General features: G+C 37.8%; 1 protein-coding gene across 2 annotated transcripts in view; it reads right to left on the reverse strand.

Moving 5' to 3' along the window:
* DNER (delta/notch like EGF repeat containing) overlaps window positions 1-23,144 on the reverse strand; it is a 367,845-nt gene that overhangs the window by 32,142 nt on the left and 312,559 nt on the right. For both annotated transcript variants that reach the window (XM_065526197.1, XM_045367826.2), the window contains one exon: window positions 17,668-17,781. In XM_065526197.1, coding sequence (XP_065382269.1) covers window positions 17,668-17,781 — 114 coding nt within the window. The remainder of the gene's footprint in view (window positions 1-17,667; window positions 17,782-23,144) is intronic.

A 23,144-nucleotide genomic window follows, 5' to 3' on the forward strand; every position in this document is an offset into this window, starting at 1 on the left:
ATCATTATGAGTCAATACTAAATGCATACACTTCTTAAATTCAAAGGCATCTCATCAAAGGTGAAGAGAAGAGGATATTTCAAATTGAGGCACTCCCTCTCTCAAAAGTTTGAAAACGAGAAAAAGAAATTTTCAAAATAAGCCCTCCTTTGCTTAGATAAATGCAGAAAGTGATGAGAAAACAAAACTCCTAGCATTGCTATGGTCATGGACTAAAGATATTTTTGTCCATTTTTCAAAAGCAATGTTTCAGTATACACTCAAGTGATTACTTCTGGGCTCACTTAATTAGCATTAAATTGCTTTTCTATCTGCTATTGGTTTACCTCACTATTATAAAACCACTGTATGTCACTCAGGCCATTTTAGAGGAGGAATCTCACACTAAAATATTCCATGCCTGTTTTATCTCACACTGTTTTTATACCTGGCATCTTACTATTTTATTTTTAAATAAAATCTGTTGAACAAAATATTTACAACTTCTAGGTCCTACTAGGTTGATTATAATTCAGTAATATATACATGAATTTGTTTCCTGCAACAAATATAGTCACTTACATCAATAGTAAAAAACATGAAATTGATTGCCTATTTCAAAGGTTGTCTTTCCATTAATGGGGCAATCACTCTTAGTAGAAACAGTCATAGATTAAACTATTACAAATGGCATCACATGGTAGACTGGTTGAAGAGACATATAACCAAGGACGTGCTGAGAAATGTTAAAAGGATGAAATCAAAGACCTTAACAAGCATATACGTCAGTACTACTTTCCAACCATCTAGGAAGATACATGTAATTGGAGATATTTACTAAACAATAGCTTTCTTTAGCTGGCAATCTGAACACTGCAAATTCTGAAATGAGACGCTCTGTTACCTTTATAAGAATAGCTACAGAAACAGCCCACATTTCCCCACTGCTACGGTCTGGCAAAACTCAAAAGCCTCACTCTGCTTCAGGAAGTCCAATGTCAATGACATATGCTTTTCATTTCCTAAACTCCATGCAGTCTCAGGGCTATCAGTTCAGTCCATCCAGGCCTGCTCCAGTCCAGAGCTTCTCCAAGAAGGCAAATGCCACATTCAAGAGCCAGGGCAGCCCCATGCATGTATTAAATCTTGGATCACTAAGGGGCTCTAACATAGTCAGGAGAAGCCCAAGGTCCCTAGAATTGTCTGTTCTTGGGACCCACTAGATTGGACAGATTTGGTAAGAATGGAGATGGCGGGGAAGAAAATAGGATGAACTCTTGCTGTAGACATTTATCAAATACAGTATCTAAAATCCAACTAGGGCCAAACTTATCTCATTCGGGTTTTCATCACCATAATGTTCTTAGAGTTACACTGGGGGTTACATGATGCAAATTAATGAAATAAATCATATGCCAGTCAGGGCCCCAATTCGCTGACAGCTATTTCTGCAACATATGTGCTCTGGCAGAACCCTGGAGTGATGCACAGTTCTCAGATACCTTTGGGTTTATTCTAATGGCCTCTTTTATAGACAAACACTCCTTATGCATCTAGTTGAATCGGTTATTCCTCAACTGGCTCTCAGTTTGAGGCCTTTGCTGTGTTCTATGCTGGCTGGCAACAGAAATATAAGGTGACTCAAATGATGGAGTCCCCCAAGGGAATTTTCAACCAGAAGACACCCAAGGATGACTGTTGTTCTCTGCCTTACGATGATCATGCTTTTTACTGTTGGTCTTATGCAAAGTGTTTGAAGATGCACTATGAATTATAGAAAATAAGTTTGGCTTCATTTGCGTTTCCCCATATTAACAGCATTATGTTTGTATATGCATTTCAACACCACAACATTCCATTCTCAATCAATATTCATTTTAACTTATTTTATTATAAGAGTTCTTAGTATACAGTATTATCTTTCTTTACTAATAGTTAACTAATAAATCTTTGAGCTTTTGCTGCCCTGAGCCAATTGACTTTTCAGTTGGCTCACTTACTCTTTTTAAATTTGAGTTAGAAAAAACAATTATTCTTAAGTCACTTTTGTTCTTAATAACATCTATTAAGAAAATACAAAATGAAATTTCTACTTGACTAAGGCTAGCAATCAAGGTCTGAACTTTAAGTCTTTTATAATTATTTTTTCTTTTTTCTTTTCTTTTTTTTTTTTTTTTTTGAGACAAAATCTCACTCTATCACCCAGGCTTGAGTACAGTGGCACAATCTTGGCTCACAGAAAGTTCTGCCTCCCAGGTTCAAACGATTCTCCTGCCTCAGCCTCCCCAGTAGCTGGGATTACAGGCATGTGCCACCATGCCCAGTGAATTTTTTGTATTTTTAGTAGAGACGGGGTTTTGCCTTGTTGCCCAGACTGATCTTGAACTCCTGACCTCAGGTGATCTACCCACCTCAGCCTCCCAAAGTGCTAGGAATACAGGCATGAGCTACTGTGCCCAGTCAATTTTTTTTTCAATGTGTTACCTTCTATGAGGCAAAATGTAAGTACACTGGGTATCACATTTGGTAGTACTTACACAAATTTACAAGCATATGGATTCTGCTTGCTTTCCTTGGGTAAATTAGGAAATGCAAAAAGACAAAACCATCCAAAGTTACCACTGTTAGCATATCCTTGGGTTAACACAGTCCCCGTGAAAAGATATTGATGACAATTACCATAATCATAATATCTAGTATTAAATATATGCCTTCTATGTGGCAGGCACTGACTGAGTGCTTTGACTATAACTCTTTCATATACTTCACTAAGATTTTATTCAAGATAAAGTGAGTTTTAAAAATTATTTTGAATTTTTTTATCATGATGGAATAACTGGAACCTGTCTTGCCTTCCCACCATAAACAACTAGACAACTAGATGAAATATATGAAAAAAAAAAACAAAAAAAAAACTATGAGGACATTGGACAACAGGAAGTCCATGACGGTGATTGCTGCAAGAAGGGAAATAAAACAGCTGAGCACCACAATCATTCTGGCTTTCTTCCTGGAATTAATTTAGAACACAGTGGTTTCACTGGCTTGAGGAGACAAATATCAGAGTGCATGGAGGCCAAGGTAGCTGTAATTTGTAGGAAAGACCACAACACAAGATAGAACCACTCAGAAAATGAGCACCGGAAATCTGCTGCATCCCTTGGGCTGTTGCTGAGGACATGTGTGTGTATAACTTGAAGCTTGGCAAACAAAATGACAGATGAACGGTTCCCAAACTCACAGAGGACTCAGAGATATTCAGATTTGCACAGCCAGGGTGGAACTATTTCATCGATTACCCAGTACATTCAGTGAAGCCACAAAAGATCACATCTTAGTAATGGGGCACAACTATCCCTAGAGTAAGCCTACTCTACATTCACCTCCCCAAAATGTACAACAAACCTTGAAAGGATTAATTAGGTCAGCAAGTTACTTACCTGACACACACAAAAAAAGTCCATTACTTTTTTTAAAAAAAGACAATAAAATCCAGTCACTCAACAACTGAATCCACAATGACCATCATTCAAACAAAAATTAATAGACATGCAACAAAGTAGAATCATGTGACCCATAACTGCATGAAAATCAGTCAAAAGACACAGATTCAGAAATAACATGAGAGCTAGCAGACAACAAATTTGTTCAAAATGTGAAATAAAATACAAAAAACAATGAACAGAAACATGGAAAATAAAAAACAAGCCCAATGGAACTATTAGATAAGAAAAATACAATATCTGAAATTGTTTTTAGAACTCAGTGATTTTAATAGTAGATTAGTGGCTCACACCTGTAATCCTGGCACTCTGGGAGTCCGAGGCAGGCTGATAACCTGAGGTCAGGAGTTTGAGACCAGCCTGGGCAACATGGCAAAACCCCATCTCTACTAAAAAAACAAAAATTAGCTGGGTGTGATGGCACATGCCTGTAATCCCAACTACTCAGCAGGCTGAGGCAAGAGAATCTTGAACCAGGGATGCAGAGGTTGCAGTGAGCCGAGATCACACCACTGTACTCCAGCCTGGGTGACAGAGTGAGACTCCGTCTTAAAAAAAAATAAAAATAAAAATAAAAAATAGTAAATTAGACACTGTCGAAAAAAATATTAGTAAAGTTGAAAACAGAGCAATAGAAGCTTGACAAACTGAAACTCAGAAAGAAAAAAGACTTTTAAAAAAACTAAGCAGAGACTCTGGCCCACTGGACAATTTTAAGCAGTCTAAGATAGATGTACTCAGAATCCCAGAGAAAGGATATGAAGCCAAAAATAATATTTAATAAATTAATAGCTAAACATTTCCAAGTTTGATGAACACTGTAACCACAGATTCAAAATGTGCAACAAACTCCAAGCAGGATAAACACAAGAAAATCACACACACACACATATCACAGTGCAGAAGTCAAAGCAACTGCATCTTGGATGCTGATCCACCATGTTGGCTTCTGATTAACCTCAGTTCCAGGAACATCTGTAAGGATTCCAGTGTATGTACTGTTCCTTGTACAAGAAAAGATACTTACCATAAATCCTACCCTTTGGTCAAAACAACTTTGATGTTATTGTACTTCGATTGTCCTGCACATCCCTTCTGAACTACCTCTCCTCTGTGGATCATAAGCCCTGGGTCCACAGGGTAATGGTGTGGGTGTGCGGATCCACTATCTTGTTTCCCCACTACCCAAGACACAGACAGGCTTCTCTTCATAAGTCCCTATGAAACATTTCTTTCTGATAAACTGAATATGTCAGCCGAGATCTTTCTTTAGCCTCTCAGCTTCCTCAGACTTTGGGGGCAGGTTTGCAGAGGACTGCAGGAGCTGAGAGACCAAGAAATGGGCAAAGGGAATGAAGCATCTGTGTGGGTAATCCCAGGTGGCAGCCACTTCTATGTGGAGTGGTGTGGCTCACCTTTTAGATGTTTGTGTGTGGGTACAGGGATACCCCAAAATGCTGGTGTGTTTAGAGTGACTTTTAAGTGAGAGCCATCTGTCGCACTGCAGTAAGGAAGGATGGCGAGCAGCCACTGCTCTAACATGGCCACTTCTGTGGCCATTGAGGACAGGAGCCCATCTAGCAGCAAAAGCAAAGTAAAACGGCTTGAGGGGGAGTTAAAATTAGAAAAGAGTTTCTAAAGAGCTCTATTGTCAAAAGTACAGCTTTATTGTTTTAAGGTCTCTATTCTCTCTCTGTAAAACTTCTCAGTCAAATGAATTCTGTTTTCTCCATTTACATCTGTCTCTCCCTCCCTCCTCTTGCTACCCTCGATGCCACATGAGGAACCTACAAAAAGGAACTTCTGACAGTCTAGGATCCCTTGGAGACAGAAAATACTCCTCTTCGCGAGAGGTACCTCTATTTTTCTTTATGGAACCGCAAGAGTTATAAGCAGACAGATTCCTCCTGGGTCTAAAACACGGCTCCCTTTTGTATTGTGTTACCTGACCTGTTTGGCTTTTAGGAGTCCCAGAGTTTACTTTGTACCATGAGAGGACTTGCCCTTGCTGTGTGTAATAACTGGCAGTCACAGGTAAGAGAGACAGTCTTAGAGGTGGTTGACGGCACTTGGCAGAAAATGATTATTACTACAGGGGGATACTCATTTCTTTAGGAATTTACATAAGAAAACTGTGGTTTGAGTACCTAAAGGCTACAGAAAAATGCCGTACTGTGGGATAAGACACCCTTTGGGGGATGGGCTGATCACAGAGTGGGCTGATCAGCCTTGGGTTGCCCATCAGCCTCGGCGGAATGTCCTTGCAGTGAGGTGCACCATGGAAGCATTGCACTATCCAGTCCTGTGGTGTTTCCCTCTTTTGGGGGACCCAGGATTCAGTGTAAAATGGGATCCTTGGTTTTGAGGGATCTAAACATTCTGCCTTTTTGCTGTACCTGCTCAAGTGTTCAGCCCTACAAACTGCATGCTTTAAAGGGCTCCACCCTGGGCCTGGTGCAGTGGCTCACACCTGTAATCCCAGCACTTTGGGAAGTTGAGGCGGGTGGATCACCTGAGGTACGGAGTTCGAGACCAGCCTGGCCAACATAGTAAAACCACATCTCTACTAAAACTACAAAAAATTAGCTGCGTGGTGGCACACCTGTAATCCCAGTTACTTGGGAGGCTGAGGGAGGAGAATCACTTGAACCCGAGAGGCGGAGTCTGCAGTGAGCAGAGATGGTGCCATTGCACTCCAGCCTAGGTGACAGAGCAAGACTCTGTCTCAAAAAAAAAAAAACAAAAACAAAAAACAGGTTCTACCCTAAAGCCAATAATCTAGATAAGAAACAAACTAAGTGAAAAAGAAAACAGTTTTCCTGGCAATCTTGTTTTCAGATAACAATGGCAGTCTAAGTTCCCTGTCTTTGAGATGTAAATTTCCTACCTTGTTTCACCTAAGAGTCATGTCTTTGGAAATGATTAACCCTCTAAACAGGGGACAGAAACTGAAAACTGGCAAAAGAAAAATCTTATAAATCTATAAGATCTGCTTCTGTGTGTCTGTATGTCTATATTTTAAATGTGCCATGTATATGTGATATATCCCTACCAAAATATATAAAAGAGCTCTAATTAATTGGCTTAAAGTAAGTGCTTCAGACAAATATTTTATCAAGAAGATAGAAACCAACTCAAATGTCTTTTAGTTTTACATGATTTTAGTAATCTTTGGTAAATAAAACTAGTTTCAAGATTTCTTTCAGTAACTTAAGAGTTAAAGATTTAAAATACTAGTTAATATGGAAAAGTAGTATCATTAGTTTAGAGGTTATTTAAAGTTTGTTTCAAAGTGAAGGGAAAAAAATGACATAGGTAAAATTAAGTGGACAGAAACAGAAAGAACAAAAGGGTGGGGAATGAGAAATTTTTGATTCCACGGTGGTCACGTGGTCACCACCTACGGTATGGAGCCCAGGTGTGCTGTACTCAGTTGATAAAGGTAAAAGTTACCAATAGAACTTAGGAATTTAACTCTGGGGAAGGTGGTTCACTGGATGCGTAAGAAAATGCAGACTAACAAGGAAAAAGTGAAATATTAAACCTCTTGGTAATGGTTATCTATAATAGCTAAAATAAAAGTAAAAGAGAGTGATGGTTGGGCCTTGAGGCTGAACCAAGCTCAGATGTGGGTCTGTCTGAGCATAGGTCACTAGCCTCAAAGGGGAAAATTATGTCAGGGCAACAAAAAGTACCTCTGAGACTCTGGATACCAAGAGGGTAGTCAATGTGAGGCAAGGGCAAAACCAAGTAACCACTGAAATCAGAAGGTCTAGTGTGAAGGAATTGTGCCATTTTGTAGGTAGGATTATTAGCTTCCTCAGACTTTGGGGGTGGGTTTGCATAGACCTGTCCACTGTGGAACAAACAGGCACATCACAATCAACTTGCTAAAACTTAGTAATGAAAACTCCTAAAAACAGCCAGAGTGAGAGTTCTGGTTTTGGAAAGATGAACCAGATACATTTTCCCTATCCCTCCCACCAAGGACAAGTAAAAACCCTAGACATTGTACATAAAATAAACAAGAAAATTCCAAGAAGTTGAGAGAAAGAGACAGACCGGCTAGTAATCTCAGGACCCAAGGAACAACACAATTGTGAGCTCTCTGAGTTTTCTTTTGGCCTCATATATTCCAGATTAGGTGCTGGAGAAGGCAGCAACCGGGAAATGTCAAAAGATGCAAAAAACAAAACTCCCACAAAAGCCTGTTCTCTGTAACCAAAGAACCAATATAGGGGCAGCCTAGCAAGACAAAAAAATTATAGATAATAACTGTTCCGCTCCAGCCAAACACTACAAAAAAACAAAAAACAAAAAACTGGAAGTCCCCTCACCCATGCCACCAAAGGCCAAGTGGAGAGCATGGACTTCCACCCTCCAAAGCACCTCAATCACCCAACTATAACAGAATGCACAATCTTTTCAAGTACCCACAAAACATATGCCAATATAAACCATATTCTGGGCTATGAAACAACCTCAACAAATTTCGGAGAGTTGAAATCGTAGAGTGTTCTCTTACCATAATTAAAGCAAACTAGATATCTCTGCTAAAAAGTAAGAGGAAAACCTCAAAACACTTGAAAAATAAACAATGTGCTTATAATTAATCTATAGATCAAAGAGGAAATCTAAAGGGACATTAAAAATAAAAATTAAATTGACTGAAAATGAAAATACAACATAAACTTTGTGGGATATAGCCAAAGCAGTGCTGAGGGGGAAATTTATAGCACTAAAATGCATGCATTAGCTGTGAGAAAAAGCCTAAATCAATACTCTAAGATCTCACTCAAAGAACCTAAAAAGAAAGAACAAAAGCAAATTAAGCCCAAAGCAAAAAGAAGGAAGAAAATAATAGACATAAGAGAAGAAATCAATGAAATTGAAAACAGAAAAACAATAGAGAAAATGAATGCAACAAAAAGCTATTTATTAAAAAGATTAACACAATTGACAAAATTCTAGCAAGATTGACAAAGGAAAAAAGAGAAAGACACAAATTACCAACATCACAAATACAGCAGAAAATATCACTAAAGACTGCAGATGTCAAAAGGATAATATAGAAATACTATATTACAACTCCACAGGTAAATTTAACAACTTAAAAAAATGTACTACTTCCTCAGAAAAAATCACAACTCATCAAATATAAAATAGATGATTTAAATACTTTTATAACTATTAAGAAAATTGAATATATAACTTTAAAACTCCCCAAAAAGAAATCTCAGGTGCAGATACTTTCACTGGTAAATTCTATTAACTATTTAAAGAAGAATGAATAGCAATTTGATACAATCGGTTGCAGAAAATCGAATACAAAAGAACACTTCCCAACTTATTTCAAGAAGCTAGTTTTACTTCAATACCAAAACTAGGCAAATACATAATAATTTTTTTTAAAAAAGAAAGAAAATTATTTTGTGTCTATGTTCATGGAAAATACTTGTTTCTCACAAAACACAAAATAGTTTTTTTTCTTTTTTAAAACAAATACTTGTTTCTCATGAATATAGACATAAAAAATCTGAAACAAAATATTAGAAAATATTACAAAATAGAATTCAGCAAAGTACTATATAAAATGAATTATACACTGTGACCAGGTGGTATATTCCAGGCATGCAAGACTAATTCAATATTTGAAAATCAACCAAGTATATTAACAAGCTGAAGAAAAAAATCACATGATCATATCAACCCATACAGAAAAAGCATTTGACAAAATTCAATACCCATTTATGGTTAAAGTTATCAGCAAACTAGGAATAGAGAGGAACTGCCTCAATTTGATAAAGAGCATCTAAAAAACACTACAGCTGACATTATCATTAATGGTGAAAGACTGAATGCTTTTCCCCTAATGCTGAAAACAAAGCAAAGATGTCTGTTCTTACTGAACCTAGTGGTAGAAGTTCTGGCTAGTGAGACAAGACAAAAAATAAAATGTATACCTATCAGAATGGAAGAAATAAAGCTGTCACTCTTTTCTGATGGCATAATTATTAGAAAATCCCAAGAAATCCACAAAAAAAAAATCTCCTAAAACTAGTAAGTTCAGCAAGGTCACTGGATACAATTTAAACATACAAAAGTAAATTATATTTCTATATACTAGCAATGAACAATTCTATTTACAATCACTAAAAATACACCACACACACACACACACATACGCACGCATATATACGTACATACTTGGATACTTTACAGGGAAAAAATGTTGATGAAAGAAATCAAAGAATATCTAAATAAGTGGAGAGTCACACTGTGTTCATGAATTGGAAGACTCCAAATAGTAAAGTTATTGATTCTTCCCCAAATTGATATACTGGTTTATTGTAATTCCTTAGCAAAATCTTTTGTAGGTATAGACAAGATTATTGTAAAATTTATATGAAAAGGCTAAGGAACTAGAATAGTTATAACAATTTTGGAAAAAAATAAGGTGATAGGAATTATTCTGCCCAATTTCAATAGTTATTATGAAACTACAGTTGTTATTACAATCAATGAAAAAGAAGAGCCCAAAATAGACCTATATAATATGGCCAACTGATTCTTGATGAAAGTTCAAAAGCAATTCAATGAAGAAAAGAAGAAAAGATAGCCTTTTCAGCTAATGATGCTTGAAAAATTATACTTACATAAGCAAATGTAAATAAAAGAGCCTCCTCTAGTTGGAAGATCTCAGGAAAGAATGCAAACTGTGAGAAAAGATTCTAACTATATTACGAATGTATGGAACAACCTCACTAAGGGGCCCGGGGAGGAGCTGACCTAAGTGACTTTGGAAATGGGTAGCATCAATAAGACTAAATGCAAAATAAGTGGTACATAAACACAATACTCTAGTTCATAAGGTTATTTCCTACAAGGTTATAAGTTAACAATTCTGATACTGCTATACCTGGATACTGAAACTGAACAATTAAGTAAATAAATGATGGATGATGAAAGGCAGTATTTGGTGGTTGATGTGAAGGGTTTACAAATAAGCAAGGGGAGAAGGCTAGAACCATTCATGCTGTAATAAACTAGAGTTGGAGACATCACTGTGAATTCATGTTTAGCTTAATATAGACAAAGATGACTACATCATGCAATATTTATGGATAAGTACATGTCCATGGGTTAGTATACACATGTACTTCCTCGCTTTGTCAGCTGAGAGGACCTAAAAGCAATGACATCCCAATAGAAACAAGCACAGCTTAGTACCCAAATCTTGGTTTTAATACTATTCTCCAATTATAAAACCAGAGATCCTTAGAGAAATGAATGACTGTAGAACTGGAGCAGGAAATACACAAGATGAGGCTGAAGCATCCTGCAGTGCCAGAAGGTATATATATTTTAAAAAGCAAAACAAAAAATTAGCCACAAAACAAAAAATTAACCACATTAATGGGGATGTGTCAAAGAGGTACAGGAGCCAACTGAAAGAACTCCCAATGGCCAAAGCTGGAACATTTTAAACAACAAAATAAATTTTAAAAGTATTGGATTATAACCTAAAGTATAAAATAAATATCCTGAACCCATAAATAAATGATTAAATAAATACACAAATGGGGGAGAATAAACAAATCTTTCATCCAGAAGAATTGCAAATAATTCATGTAGCTACTTTACCCTCAAAGAGCGAGAGCATAACTCCTCTCTTGATAAGTGTGGACTACACAACACTTTCTTTGGAAGGAAGTCACTTCCTCCCAAATAGTTAAGTATGGAAAAGGGGAGAAAGAGTAACATTATGACAGCGAAACTTGACAAACACTACCGCAGCTAAGTGATCAACATCAACGTCAATGATCACAAATCTCATTGACAGTAATGTAGCCTTGATGTGATGTGATAGGATTAGAAAATGGATAAAAGACAGAAAGAAACATTTCTTCAGAGGATATGCAGATATCAAATAAGCACATGAAAAGATGCTCGACATCATTTATCATTAGGGAAATTCAAACTGAAACCCCAATGAGCCATCATTTTACCCCTATCAGAATGGGCCAAATAAAAAATAGTGACAACACCAAATGCTGGCAAGGATGTAGAGAAACTGAATCAGTCAGACATTGTTGGTGGGAATATAAAATGCATAAGCCACTCTGGAAACACTTTGGCTATTTTTATAAAACTAAGCATGCAACTACCATATGACCCAGCAATTGAATTTCTGGGCAATTGTCCCAGAAAAATGAAAATTTATGTTCACACATAAACCTATATATGACAGTTTACACCACCTTTTTTATAATAGCTCAAAACTGAAAACAATCCAGATTCTTTTCAACAAGGGACTGGTTAAACAAACTCTGGGACATCCATACTTTGGAATACCGCTCAGCAATAAAAAGAGAGAACTATTGACCCAAAATAACCTGGATGCATCTCCAAAGAATCATGCTGAGTGGGAAAAAAAAAATCAATCTCAAAAGGCTACACACTATATGATTCCATTTATGCAATATTCTTGAAATTACAAAATTACAAGAATGCAAAATACACTAGTAGTTTCCAGGAATTAAAGACAGTTGTGGCACAAGGGAAAAGGGTATTGCTATAAAAGGGCAAATGAGGAGTTCCTGTGGTGATGAAAATGCTCTGTATCTTGACTATATCCACGTCAGTATCCTTTCATAACTAGTATCCTGGTTATGAAATTGTACTGCAGTTTTACAATATGTTATCATTGGAGAAAACTGGGTGAAGGTTACACTGGATCTCTCTCTCTTACTACTTGCAACTGCAGGTAAAGCTTCAATAATCTCAAAACTAAAATTTTGAAAAACTATCCAGAGAAAAATAGACCCGTATATAATCAATTGTTTTCTAACAAATGTGGCAATGAAATCCAATGGGAAGAAGATTGTATTACCAATAAGATGCTGGACTAACTGAATGTTTACATGGGAAAAATATTTTCCATCCTTAAGTCACACCATACACAAAAATTAACTCAAAACAGACTCTATACCTAAACTTAAAAGTAGACCTATTGTAAAAACATTTGAGAAGAAAACATTGGATAAAATTTCACCATATTGAAGTAGACAAAGATTTCTTACAATACCAGAAAAGCACAAACCATAAAAGAAAAAAATTGATAAATTAGACCAATTACCAAAATTGAAAACTTTACTCCCCAAAAGATACCATTAAAAAAATACATGGATGAGAAAAATGTATACCTGACAAAGCACTTGTATCCAGCATATATAAAGAACTCTTTGAAATCAATAGTATGACAAATAACCAAAATTTTTTAAATGAGCAAATTATTTGAAAAGATAATTCACAAGTAAAGACATATGAAGAGCAAGCAACCACATGAAAGATGCTGAGCATCAAAGAAATTGAAATGAAAATGTCAATGAAATTAAAGCACTGATGGTATTTTACCATAAAAATGACCTAGAAATTGTAATATTCTACTGTGAACTGAAAGACAAATATCAAAAAATAGTTGAGTTAAAAGACAGAGAGAAAGATACAGTAACATCATTCCACCTTTAATAATGCACAAGAATTTCCTGCTTTGGTGAGAAAGGAATGGGTCACTTGTGTCCCAGCTGTTCAAATGACAATGTCAATGGGCTTGGAAGAATCTTTGGCTTCCCTGTTGAAGTACAGTAACCTCATGTCCAGTCTATGGTTTCAGGTAAAAAATAAAGCAGGTCCTGGAGAATTAATGTTGCATCAGGGGATCTTTCCTTCCATCCACTGGTCCTCAGCCAGATAATTCCAAGGGGGCAGAATTGCAAAGCTTCAGAGACAAGAGTGGTCCCAAAGGAAGACAGTAACTGAAGGGTGGACAGGACCTAGGCCAGGACAGTGAGCCTTATGGAGAGAGCTGTGTAGAAGGAATGAAATGCTTGAAGAGCAGGGAGGCTCTCTGTTCAGATGACTGGAGGAAGCGTATTTTCAACCAGAAGCCTAAATTCAGCAAGAGAGGACAGAGTCCCCCACATACCACACCCTAGACTTCATCTGATGGCCTAAGAAAGCCACTTTAATATGTAAATATGACATTGTATTATCTAATTGTATAGCAATGATTTGCCCGATTCACTCCACTCAGTCAGGCAGAGAGTTTTTGAACACTCAGTAGCTGGCCAAGTGTAACTTCTGCTAAACCTCAGATACTATGAAAGAGTATTTGATTCTAAGGTAGCTCAACCTCAAGAGCAGACGCACCATACTCCTTGTATGGAAGCAGTTAATGTTTTATCAGCCTCTCCTGGAACCTAGTTCTCAGGATACAATAGGTTCTCTTTAAGGAAAAAGGTGGTTTTATGATCAAATAGATTTGAAAGATAAAAGCAAATGTGATTCTTTACTGTAAGACCTCTGAGAACCTTGAGCACACAGACATCCTTTATGAATCTGCACGTGGGATGTATCATGTCCCACATTTACTTGGCCACAGAACACTTTTTTCCATGGAGCATCTCCTGGGACCAGTTTTCTGTTAAATACATTAACAGCACAACCCCTGAATGACTTTAGGAACTATTCTATGGTCCTTTGTAGGCTGAAAAACTACCAGGACTGAATAGAATAGACCACTTGTTTTCAAAAACCAGTTAGAGTGATGTTTAAACCTACTTCAGTGAGACCCACTGCGCCCTGAGATCAGGGTGGGTCTCATGAAAAAATGCCTAGGGGTAGGATTGCTGGTGGGGTATATATGGGTATGGTGGGGTTAGGGTAAAGGGATAAGCAGAGGGGGGCTGAGAGGCAAGAGATGGAGGAAAGGGACCTTACTGAGAAGAGCCTGACATGGTATGTTCAGGTATGCAGCAGGCAGAGGGGCCCAGGACAAGGCTGGAAAGGCTGGATGGGGCCAGACCCCTCAGGTCTTAAAGATTATGTTAAGGACTTTGATCTTTTTCTTAAGGACAATAAAATGCCAATAGGTGATTTTAGGTAAAGAGTGATAAGATTAGATGATCATGCATAAGATCTCTACAGTATGAAAAATGGACTAGGAGTCAGGGGGAATAGGTGTGAAGAGACCAACCAGATAGAAGGGCTTGAACTGGCCCAGGCTGGAGGTGAAGGCAGCATGGTGCTGACTCTGCAAAGAAGTGAAAAGATCTAAGAAGTTTTTAGGAGTCCTTGGTAGTTGGATGGAGGTAAGAGGGAAAAGGAGGAAGGTATATTAGTCTGTCCTCACACTGCTATAAGGATACTACCCAAGACTGGGTAATTTAGAAAGGAAAGAGATTTAATTGACTCACAGTTCTGCGTGGCTGGGGAGGCCTCAGAAAACTTACAATCATGGCAGAAGGCACCTCTTCACATGGCGGCATGAGAGAGAATGTGAGCCAGCAGGGGAAATGTCAGCTACTTATAAAACCATCAGATCTCATGAGAACTCACTCACTATCATGAGAACAGCATGAAGGAAACTGTCCCCACGATCTAATTACCTCCACCTGGTCTCTCCCTTGACATGTGGGGATTATGGGGATTATAATTCAAGATGAGATTTGGGTGGAAACACAAAGGTTAACCATATCAGAAGGTATCAAAATGGTTACCCAGTTTCTGGCCAGAATGAGTGGGAGTGATGGTAATGCCATTTGATGAGCTACAGATATTTAAAGATGGAAAGGAGAAGAAGATCTGAGTTTGGGGTGTCTTTGAGATATTCAAGAGTATATGTGGAGTAGATAGTTGGAGTTTTGCTAAATATTCTGGAGAAAACATGACATTTTCTCATAAAATACTGAAGTAAATTTCAAAAACATTAGAGACTTAAATGCATAAAATTAATTCATACATGATTAGCATAATGGAGGAGAATATTTCTAAAATCTTGATATATAGAATCTTTCTAGCACGAAACAAGAAAAGAAACCAAGACCTCAATATGTAATTAAGTAAAACTAAAATATAACATGTGGAAAACAAAATGCTTTGTCCACATTTAAAAGGCAAATGACGGGGGAAAAGTATGTGTAACCTATGGCAGATAAAATGTTATATACTTAAAATAAAGGGCTATTTCAAATCAAGAAGAGTAAAGATTAGCAGGAATGGTCTTGTAAAAAATCAGACAAAGGATATGAATAGAGAGTTCATAAAGGAAGAAACACAACCAGAAACATAGTGTTCAACCTTACTATAAGTCTAAGATCTACAAATTTAAGCAACACTAAAATGGTGTTTTTGACCATTAGAATGACAATTTTCATATTTGTGTCAAGACAAGGAAATAAATGCCCCTGTGCACTTTTGAAGTAAATATCAGTTCAATGTTTGTTTTTTGTCTCCTCTTAGCAAGTAATATCGAAATATGTGTGTATTCTCCCGGACTCTGGGGTTCTATTTCTGCAAAATTATACTAAAAATAATAAGATAAATACACAAAGTTGTATATACAAGAAGATTCCTTGTAATATTGTTTATAATGGGGAAAAGTTCTCAACTGCCCAAAAGTTGAATTGTGGATGGAACTTTTAAAATATCATAATATCATATAATGGACTACAGGGCAGCCAGTAAAAATAAAACAGAAGCTATTCCTTGATGTAAAAACACATTTATGATGTACATATATTTTTAAGTGAAAAGTAAATTATAAAATAGTGTGAACAGTATGACTCCTTTTATATTCAAATATATACTCATATACACTATAGCTATATATTACACACACATAGACCTTCAGTCTCTGGATATCAGAATGTATCAAAATCTTAATAACAGTGATCTCTTAGCAGAGCAGTTTTTAGTGGTGGGATTTTTTTTCCATAGTCGTATCTTTTCTAATTTTTCTTCTATGCTTTTTATTACTCATGGGATAAGAATATCTGGGAAAAAAAACCCAGGATGGTTCCCTAATATTATTTTTGCCTCCACTGGTGAGTATAAATGTCTGCGTGTGTTTATAAGCAAAACAAAGCCATCTGTGAATCATTTTTGGAGTGAGCCCACTTCTCAGTCCCAAGAAAAGCCAAAAGGAAAACACAGGCTGTGACACTGATAAATAGAAGGAAAATCAGAAGTTGCTTTTCCTACACTTTGGCTTTTGTCACCTTCTCAGGAGCACAAATGAGGCTCCCCTGGGATGGCTTAGGGACCCAGGCTCTGTGAAATTCTCCAGGGCTTGGGAGGTGGCCACAGTGGCTTAGCACGGGAGAGGTGAACACAGCAAGATGCTCTCCGGCCAATGATAACGTATGTTTTTCTTTGGCTTCAGAGCCCACCTTCTTCTGTGGGCACTTGATATGTCATCCTCTTCCAATTTGCAATCCAGAGTGACCCTTAGGCTTTTGTTGGTTGAGCAAAACTCTAAAAACATAGACTTTGTCTTACTCTCTACGTTTCAAGATCCCTGGGTTCTGTTAGAAAAGCAGGAGATGGAACATTTTCTCTCCAGTGGTTTAGTTTCTTTTATCTGTACTTTCTCTGCCTACGTGTCCCAAAGCCTGGGGAATAGAAAGTTAAAAGCCTGAAAGATAAATTAATCAATAACAAATGTTTTCTAAGTCTCCAAAAGAATCTGATGAACATTTGAGAGACTACCCTCAGCACATACACGTACAAACCACATTTCACATCTGTTTTTGGAGATTCACAAAGTCCTTAAAGCTCATGAGGGGGTGACTTTGAAGAAGGACCCCAAGTTAGGCTGGAACCCCCAATCTAGAAGTAGCTCCTCCTGCTCGGTGTTCAGTGGCCACCAATGTTTCTGGAGAAGCCAGTCCTGCCCCCGCCAATCTCACCTCCCATCCCACTTCCCCTGACACTTTCATATCTTGCAATGAAAATAAATATGGCAGCTGAAAGTAGCATCTACTGAAGACACACCCCTTCCTTCTTTCCATCTTCTGATTTTCATTAACCCATCACCTTTTTCAAGTGTTCATGTAATGGCTCATTTCTCATGTTTCATAGTCCTAGCCTGGGAAATGCACAGTAATGACAGTCTTTGTAAGTCTAGACGCCAAACGACCATCTCAGAAAAGCCACATTTAATGAGGCTCACACAATGGGTTGTTTTAAAATAGATCTTCATCCGGGCCATGCCTCCTTAGATTTTGTAATGGTGTTTATATTTTGCAATATTTTATTCATGATGGGATTTGGGTTTTTTTAACATCTGCAATCTCGGGCACTTTGTGGTAAATTTGAAAACTCAGTCCACGGAATCACTTGCCTGTAAACCCGGGTGCACAGATGCACGTGCCATTCAGGCCATCACTGTCACAGGTGGCTCCGTTCAGACAGCTGACGTTAGCGCAGGGATCCTTGTACAATTCACAGTGTGTTCCTGCAGAGAAACAAGCAAAACAGGATGACTCATCTAGGACTCTCTAGCTCCCATGGTCTCTGAAAGCAAAGTCGGAACACTCTGGAACAAAGCAAGGGAGATTCCCAGCGTGGGTGTGGTGGGTGAGTGTATACACATGTGCCCACTCATGGCTTTAGATTGTTGTAAAAAGATGCCTTATGAGAAAGTAACACATTCGATCACTGTCCATAAGTCCCACCATAGTCTTTTAGCTGTACTTTCTCTGCCTACGTGTTCCCAAAGCCTGAGGAACAGAAAGTTAAAAGGCTGAAAGATAAATTAATCAATAGCAAATGGTTTATAAGTCTCCAAAAGAAACAGAAAATATCTAGATGACCTTGATAAAATATAATATTAGCAACCTGAAAGTGAAGATTTGGAATCAGATATTAAAGTGAGCCCCAGTTCTACTTTGAAGAACTGCAGAGGAGAGGGGAAGCTGCGTGATACTTAGACTTCATTCTCAAAGACATCACTGCATGCTTTATGTCTAATTTATTCCTCACAACAACACTATGAGACAATTATCCCTATTCCCCCATTTTACAGATGAGGAAACTGAGGAAAGAGTGCAAGATCACAAGCCTGGTAGGAAAGGAGCTGAGATTTGAACCTGCCCGTAATCCCATCCCAGAGTCTGTGTTTGCTAAGTAGGCTGTTGAGAGTGACCCTGAATTGACTGTGGAAATAAATCTCCATGGAGCTCAGCACTCCTTTAACAAAGAAGAGACATTTAAAAAAAAAATCTGTAAAGTAAAACGGAAAGTTTCTCATTTACGTTTTTTTTTTTTAAAAGACTGTGTGTGCATGTATGTATGCAAATGCCTTAAGTGGGACTGGATTACTTCTAGGAGACTTGATTACTTTGATTTTCACATCTGTGTATTTCTACATTATTGGCACCTTTTTAACAAATATCTATTCTTTTATAATTTTATTAAAAACTTTAAAAATCTAATGCTATTTGAAAGGTGGGATGTCTGCTGGTGTTACACTGGATGCCAAGATGGATGAATAGATTAGTGTGTGTGTCTCTCTCTCTCCTCCTCCCTCTCTCCCTTCCCCTATCCCCCACCCCTTGGAGAGAAAGATAAATTACATTCTGTCTTGCCTAAGAATGTACATAATGATATGCTCACACTTCCCAACAGCCTCAAGAAAAATATGCATAAAGCAAATAGTAACTGAATGGTATTTACTTAATTTTCTCTGCACTTCATTACTTAGCTCATGTTGTGCAGGGGACTGCCACACCCAGTGACTCATCCTTCAGGCGCTGAAATCATCCTTGCTGGGCTTTTCCCTTATTTCTTTCTCAATGCCTTAAGAAGTAGGGCTCAGGAAGGAGGAAAGGAAGTAAGAGAAAATAGAAATGGAACTTCCTGTCTATATTCACACTAATGACTTATTTGACTTATTTGAGCCAGGTAAAGCTCAAATTTTAGAATAAATGACCTGTAATTCTTTTTCATCCTTTGCTCCTTCTAGCCAAGCCATCAACAGTGTTCTGCCTGGTATTTTTCTGAAGCATCTTTCAGATCTTTGCCTTTCTTTCCTTTCTGAGACCACCCCTGTGATCCCACTGCCTCATGCCTCATGCCTCCTGCAGCCATGTCTTAGTTTCCTCTGTCTCCAGGGACTTGAATGAGCCTCCTCAACTTTCTTCTTCCCTAACCCAGGTTGCATGGTAACATAAAATATCAAAATAGTGTTGAGATTAGCATAAATCTAGTCATTCTTCTTCATTTGGGTGTGTATGGCCTCTTCTCCCAGGAGTCTCTATTTTTACTTTCCTACTGATTCACAAGTAGACTGGGCTCAATTGAAAGAATAAAAAGCAGAAGAGCCTTTTCTGCTTCAAAATGTTTATTGCAACACAAAGACTCACATATTTACAAGTTCCCATTGGGCTGATCAACGGGAGCCAAGTGTCAAAATAGTCTTTTGGTTGTAGTGGGACATACACCCACCACCAATGTTCAGAGGTGCCTGAAGCCTAGAAAACATTTCCATTAGACCTGAAGTCAAAGAAATCAAATGATTGTCACTGGGTTTCTAGTAATACATTAACATCACTAACATGTTAGCACACAAACTACCACATTTTAAAAACAAGACTGAAAAGCAAATTCTAGGCCAAATATTTAAGCATCTTACCTTTTATTTAAAGTCTTCAACAAAATAGACTTGATAATAAGCAATTTCAATCTTCTGGGTGTTTGGGGTTTTTGTTTGGATGGATGGCTCTTTTGTGGAGGGTGGGGAGGCAATACTTTTTTCCCTTCTTAATTTTATTTTTCAAATGGTAAGACATTTGGTCCCTTAAGCGTCTATTGAGAGTTTCCTGGCAGCAAGACTGGACAAAAGCTAATCTTCACAGAAACCTGATTATGGAGGAGCAAGATGGTGTTAAAAGTCCCTGGAGAGCACTTTGGTGACTCACATTTCTCTATCGTAAACCTTGTTAATCCCTATATAAAATATATTTGTCATATTGCTCAGCTTGTCATTCGAGCTGAACAACTCTGAGCTAAAAGTCTTTTTAGAAACATTAAACACAGAGAACTGACAATCATGGACACTACTGATGTGCCAAGGTGTCTCCACTCAAACCCTTCTCCTCTGGAGGTCCCTAGGCCCCCTCTTCCTGACCTCCTCACCACTCCCATTCCCAGAAAACATCCAGTCTTGGGCATCCTGTTTCCTCTGAGGAGTCACCTTCTTTCATACCCTTCCCCCAACCTGATCTCCGCATATTTAACTAATCTCTCAATTCCCAATCCAAATGCCCTCTCTTTGCAAAGCTGAACCTTGATTTTCTCAACACAGACCACATTCTTCCACCATTGTGCCTTGAGAGCATGCCAGGACTGTCACGATCAGGGAGGTCACTGTGCCAAATCATAACTTATCTGCTCTCCTGACTGATTCTCCCACAAATCTCTCAAGTCCTGTAGAACAGAGGCCGTATCATAATGCGTGGAAGAAATTATGGACCTAGCACCGGAATCCTATCCTTTCAAGAGGGGCAACGGCCAGTGTACTTTGGCTGACACACAGGTGAGGCTGCCAGAGGAGAGATTCCAAACTCCAAATCTGCCTCAAAAACACCCTATTTTGTCAGAGAAAACCAGGTCCACACTTCAAACTAAGTCTGTGGAATGACACATGCATCACCCATTGGCAGAGGACGCAGCACGCACTATTACAAAACTGATGTTTAGTCTCAAGCAAAAATAAACTATAATTCAGTCAAAACTAATAAAAATTCATACTTTTCATATTAAGGGATGGAGAAGAAATGTTTCTGAAAAGACTTTGATTCCAACAGGGTTCTTTACAGAAGTTAATTTTAGAATTGAAATAAGCTAGAATTCAAAAAGCACTACACCAATTATAAGTCTTTGTTATCGTAACAAATTTAGTTACAATTAATATTTGAAAAATGAAAATGATTATTTTATCTCCAGGAAACTAAGCCAGTAAAGAAGTGTTATTACACTTAATATTTACTTTAAGACATCGTCTCATTTCATCCAAACTTGGTTCCCCTATGAAAACTTTTTCCAGTATTTCAATCTTTACAGATCTCAACATTTTCTAAACCATCTCAGAAATTACAATTGACATCTCAACTTTAGCCTTATTATTCTTGTGTGTCACTCAGTCTGCTCATCTGGTTGAATAATAGCCCAACGAAGGAAGAAACTGTGACTTATCCTTTTTATATTTATCACAGTACTTGAAAGGGCTAGGTGCACAAAACAACCAGAAATTCTTGTTCCCTGGCTAAATAGAATCTAGCAAAGGAAATAACTTTATCCAACAAAGAAGGAGTTCTCGTCCTTTCCATTAAAATTTCTGTAGCCTTTAAAAATAAATAAGTAGGTACAGGCCGGGCACAGTAGCTCATGCCAGTAATCCCAGCACTTTGGGAGGCCAACGCGGGCAGATCACTTGAGGTCAGGAGTTCAAGACCAGCCTGACCAACATGGTGAAACCCCGTCTCTACTAAAAATGCAAAAAATAGCCAGGCATGGTGGCACACACCTGTAATGCCAGATACTCAGGAGGCTGAGACAGGAGAGTTGCTTGAACCCAGGAGACAGAGGTCGCAGTGAGCCACGACAGTGCCACTGCACTGCAGCCTAGGTGACAGAGCAAGACACCATTGCCAAAAAAAAAGAAAAGTAGGTACAATGTACAATGTAATTAAATCTATAATCCAGTGATCTCATTTCTGAGACTCTACCCCTTGAAAGAAATCCAGAAAGTATGAAAATATAAAGATGTTAATTCCAGAAATATTTGTAATAGCCCCACATCAGATGCAACAACAAGGCAATGGATAAGTATTCCCTCATGGGAACATTACAAAGCCACTTAAAATAAAACTAGTAAGACTTCCTAGCAATATATAAATCAAGCATAATACCCTATTATGAGTGAGCAGAACAATATAAAATTGTAGGTATACTCAATTATTTAACAGTAAAAACATGGATACTAAAAACAGAATGGAAGCAACACAGATTGTTATGGCTCATGTTATGTTGTAAAAACATGAGTAATTATGAATTTTCTCTTTTCTTCTAAATATTTGTTATTGTTATGTTATTTTCATAATGAACTATCAAAGTTTTTTTCTAAACGTTATCGCCAAAAATTTCAAATACATATATTGTTGATCATTTCATTGGATCTTCTAGAAGTAAAAATCAATCACTATGGGGCTGTTCCTTGACCTTTTGACAATATGAGGTATGAACACTAAACAAAGTCTTAGAAGTTCCATCATAAACCAGCCTTGAACTACTTTGGAAGGACGCAGCAGTGTTTTGGATTGTCTGAAGATGGGTTACCCAGAAGCCCTCCATGAATTTTGCTTTCTAACAATTCCGTGATCTACAGTGGAGATTTACATTCCATGAAAATGTTTAAGTTGGTTTCCTTCACTTAATTCATGGGTTAAACAGTAGTTCTAACTCAAGTAAAGGTAGCCATCAAGCATTTGTTCTGTGCAAGCCACCACAGGAAGAGCTGTAGAGAATTTAAAATGAAAAAGAAGCTATGTAGTCACTGTCTTTCCAGAGCTTATGATGTAGTGTAGGGAAGAAGAAAGTCTGAAAGCAAAAAGAATTTAATACAAGGCTAAACATAATTGTCATGGAAAATATAAAGAAAATACTGAGAGAGTTAAAGGAGGAAGAAGCCGCATCTGTTTGGGGGTCAACATTTCGGACAGCGGATACAGTCATAGGAGTGGATGAAAGCAAAGAGGAGGGAGAGAGAAAGGGGCCTGGAGACCCACGTCATTCACAGCGTCTGGGAGACCAAGACTT

The sequence above is a fragment of the Macaca fascicularis genome, chromosome 12 (assembly GCF_037993035.2).
Source record: "Macaca fascicularis isolate 582-1 chromosome 12, T2T-MFA8v1.1".
Taxonomy (NCBI): domain Eukaryota; kingdom Metazoa; phylum Chordata; class Mammalia; order Primates; family Cercopithecidae; genus Macaca; species Macaca fascicularis.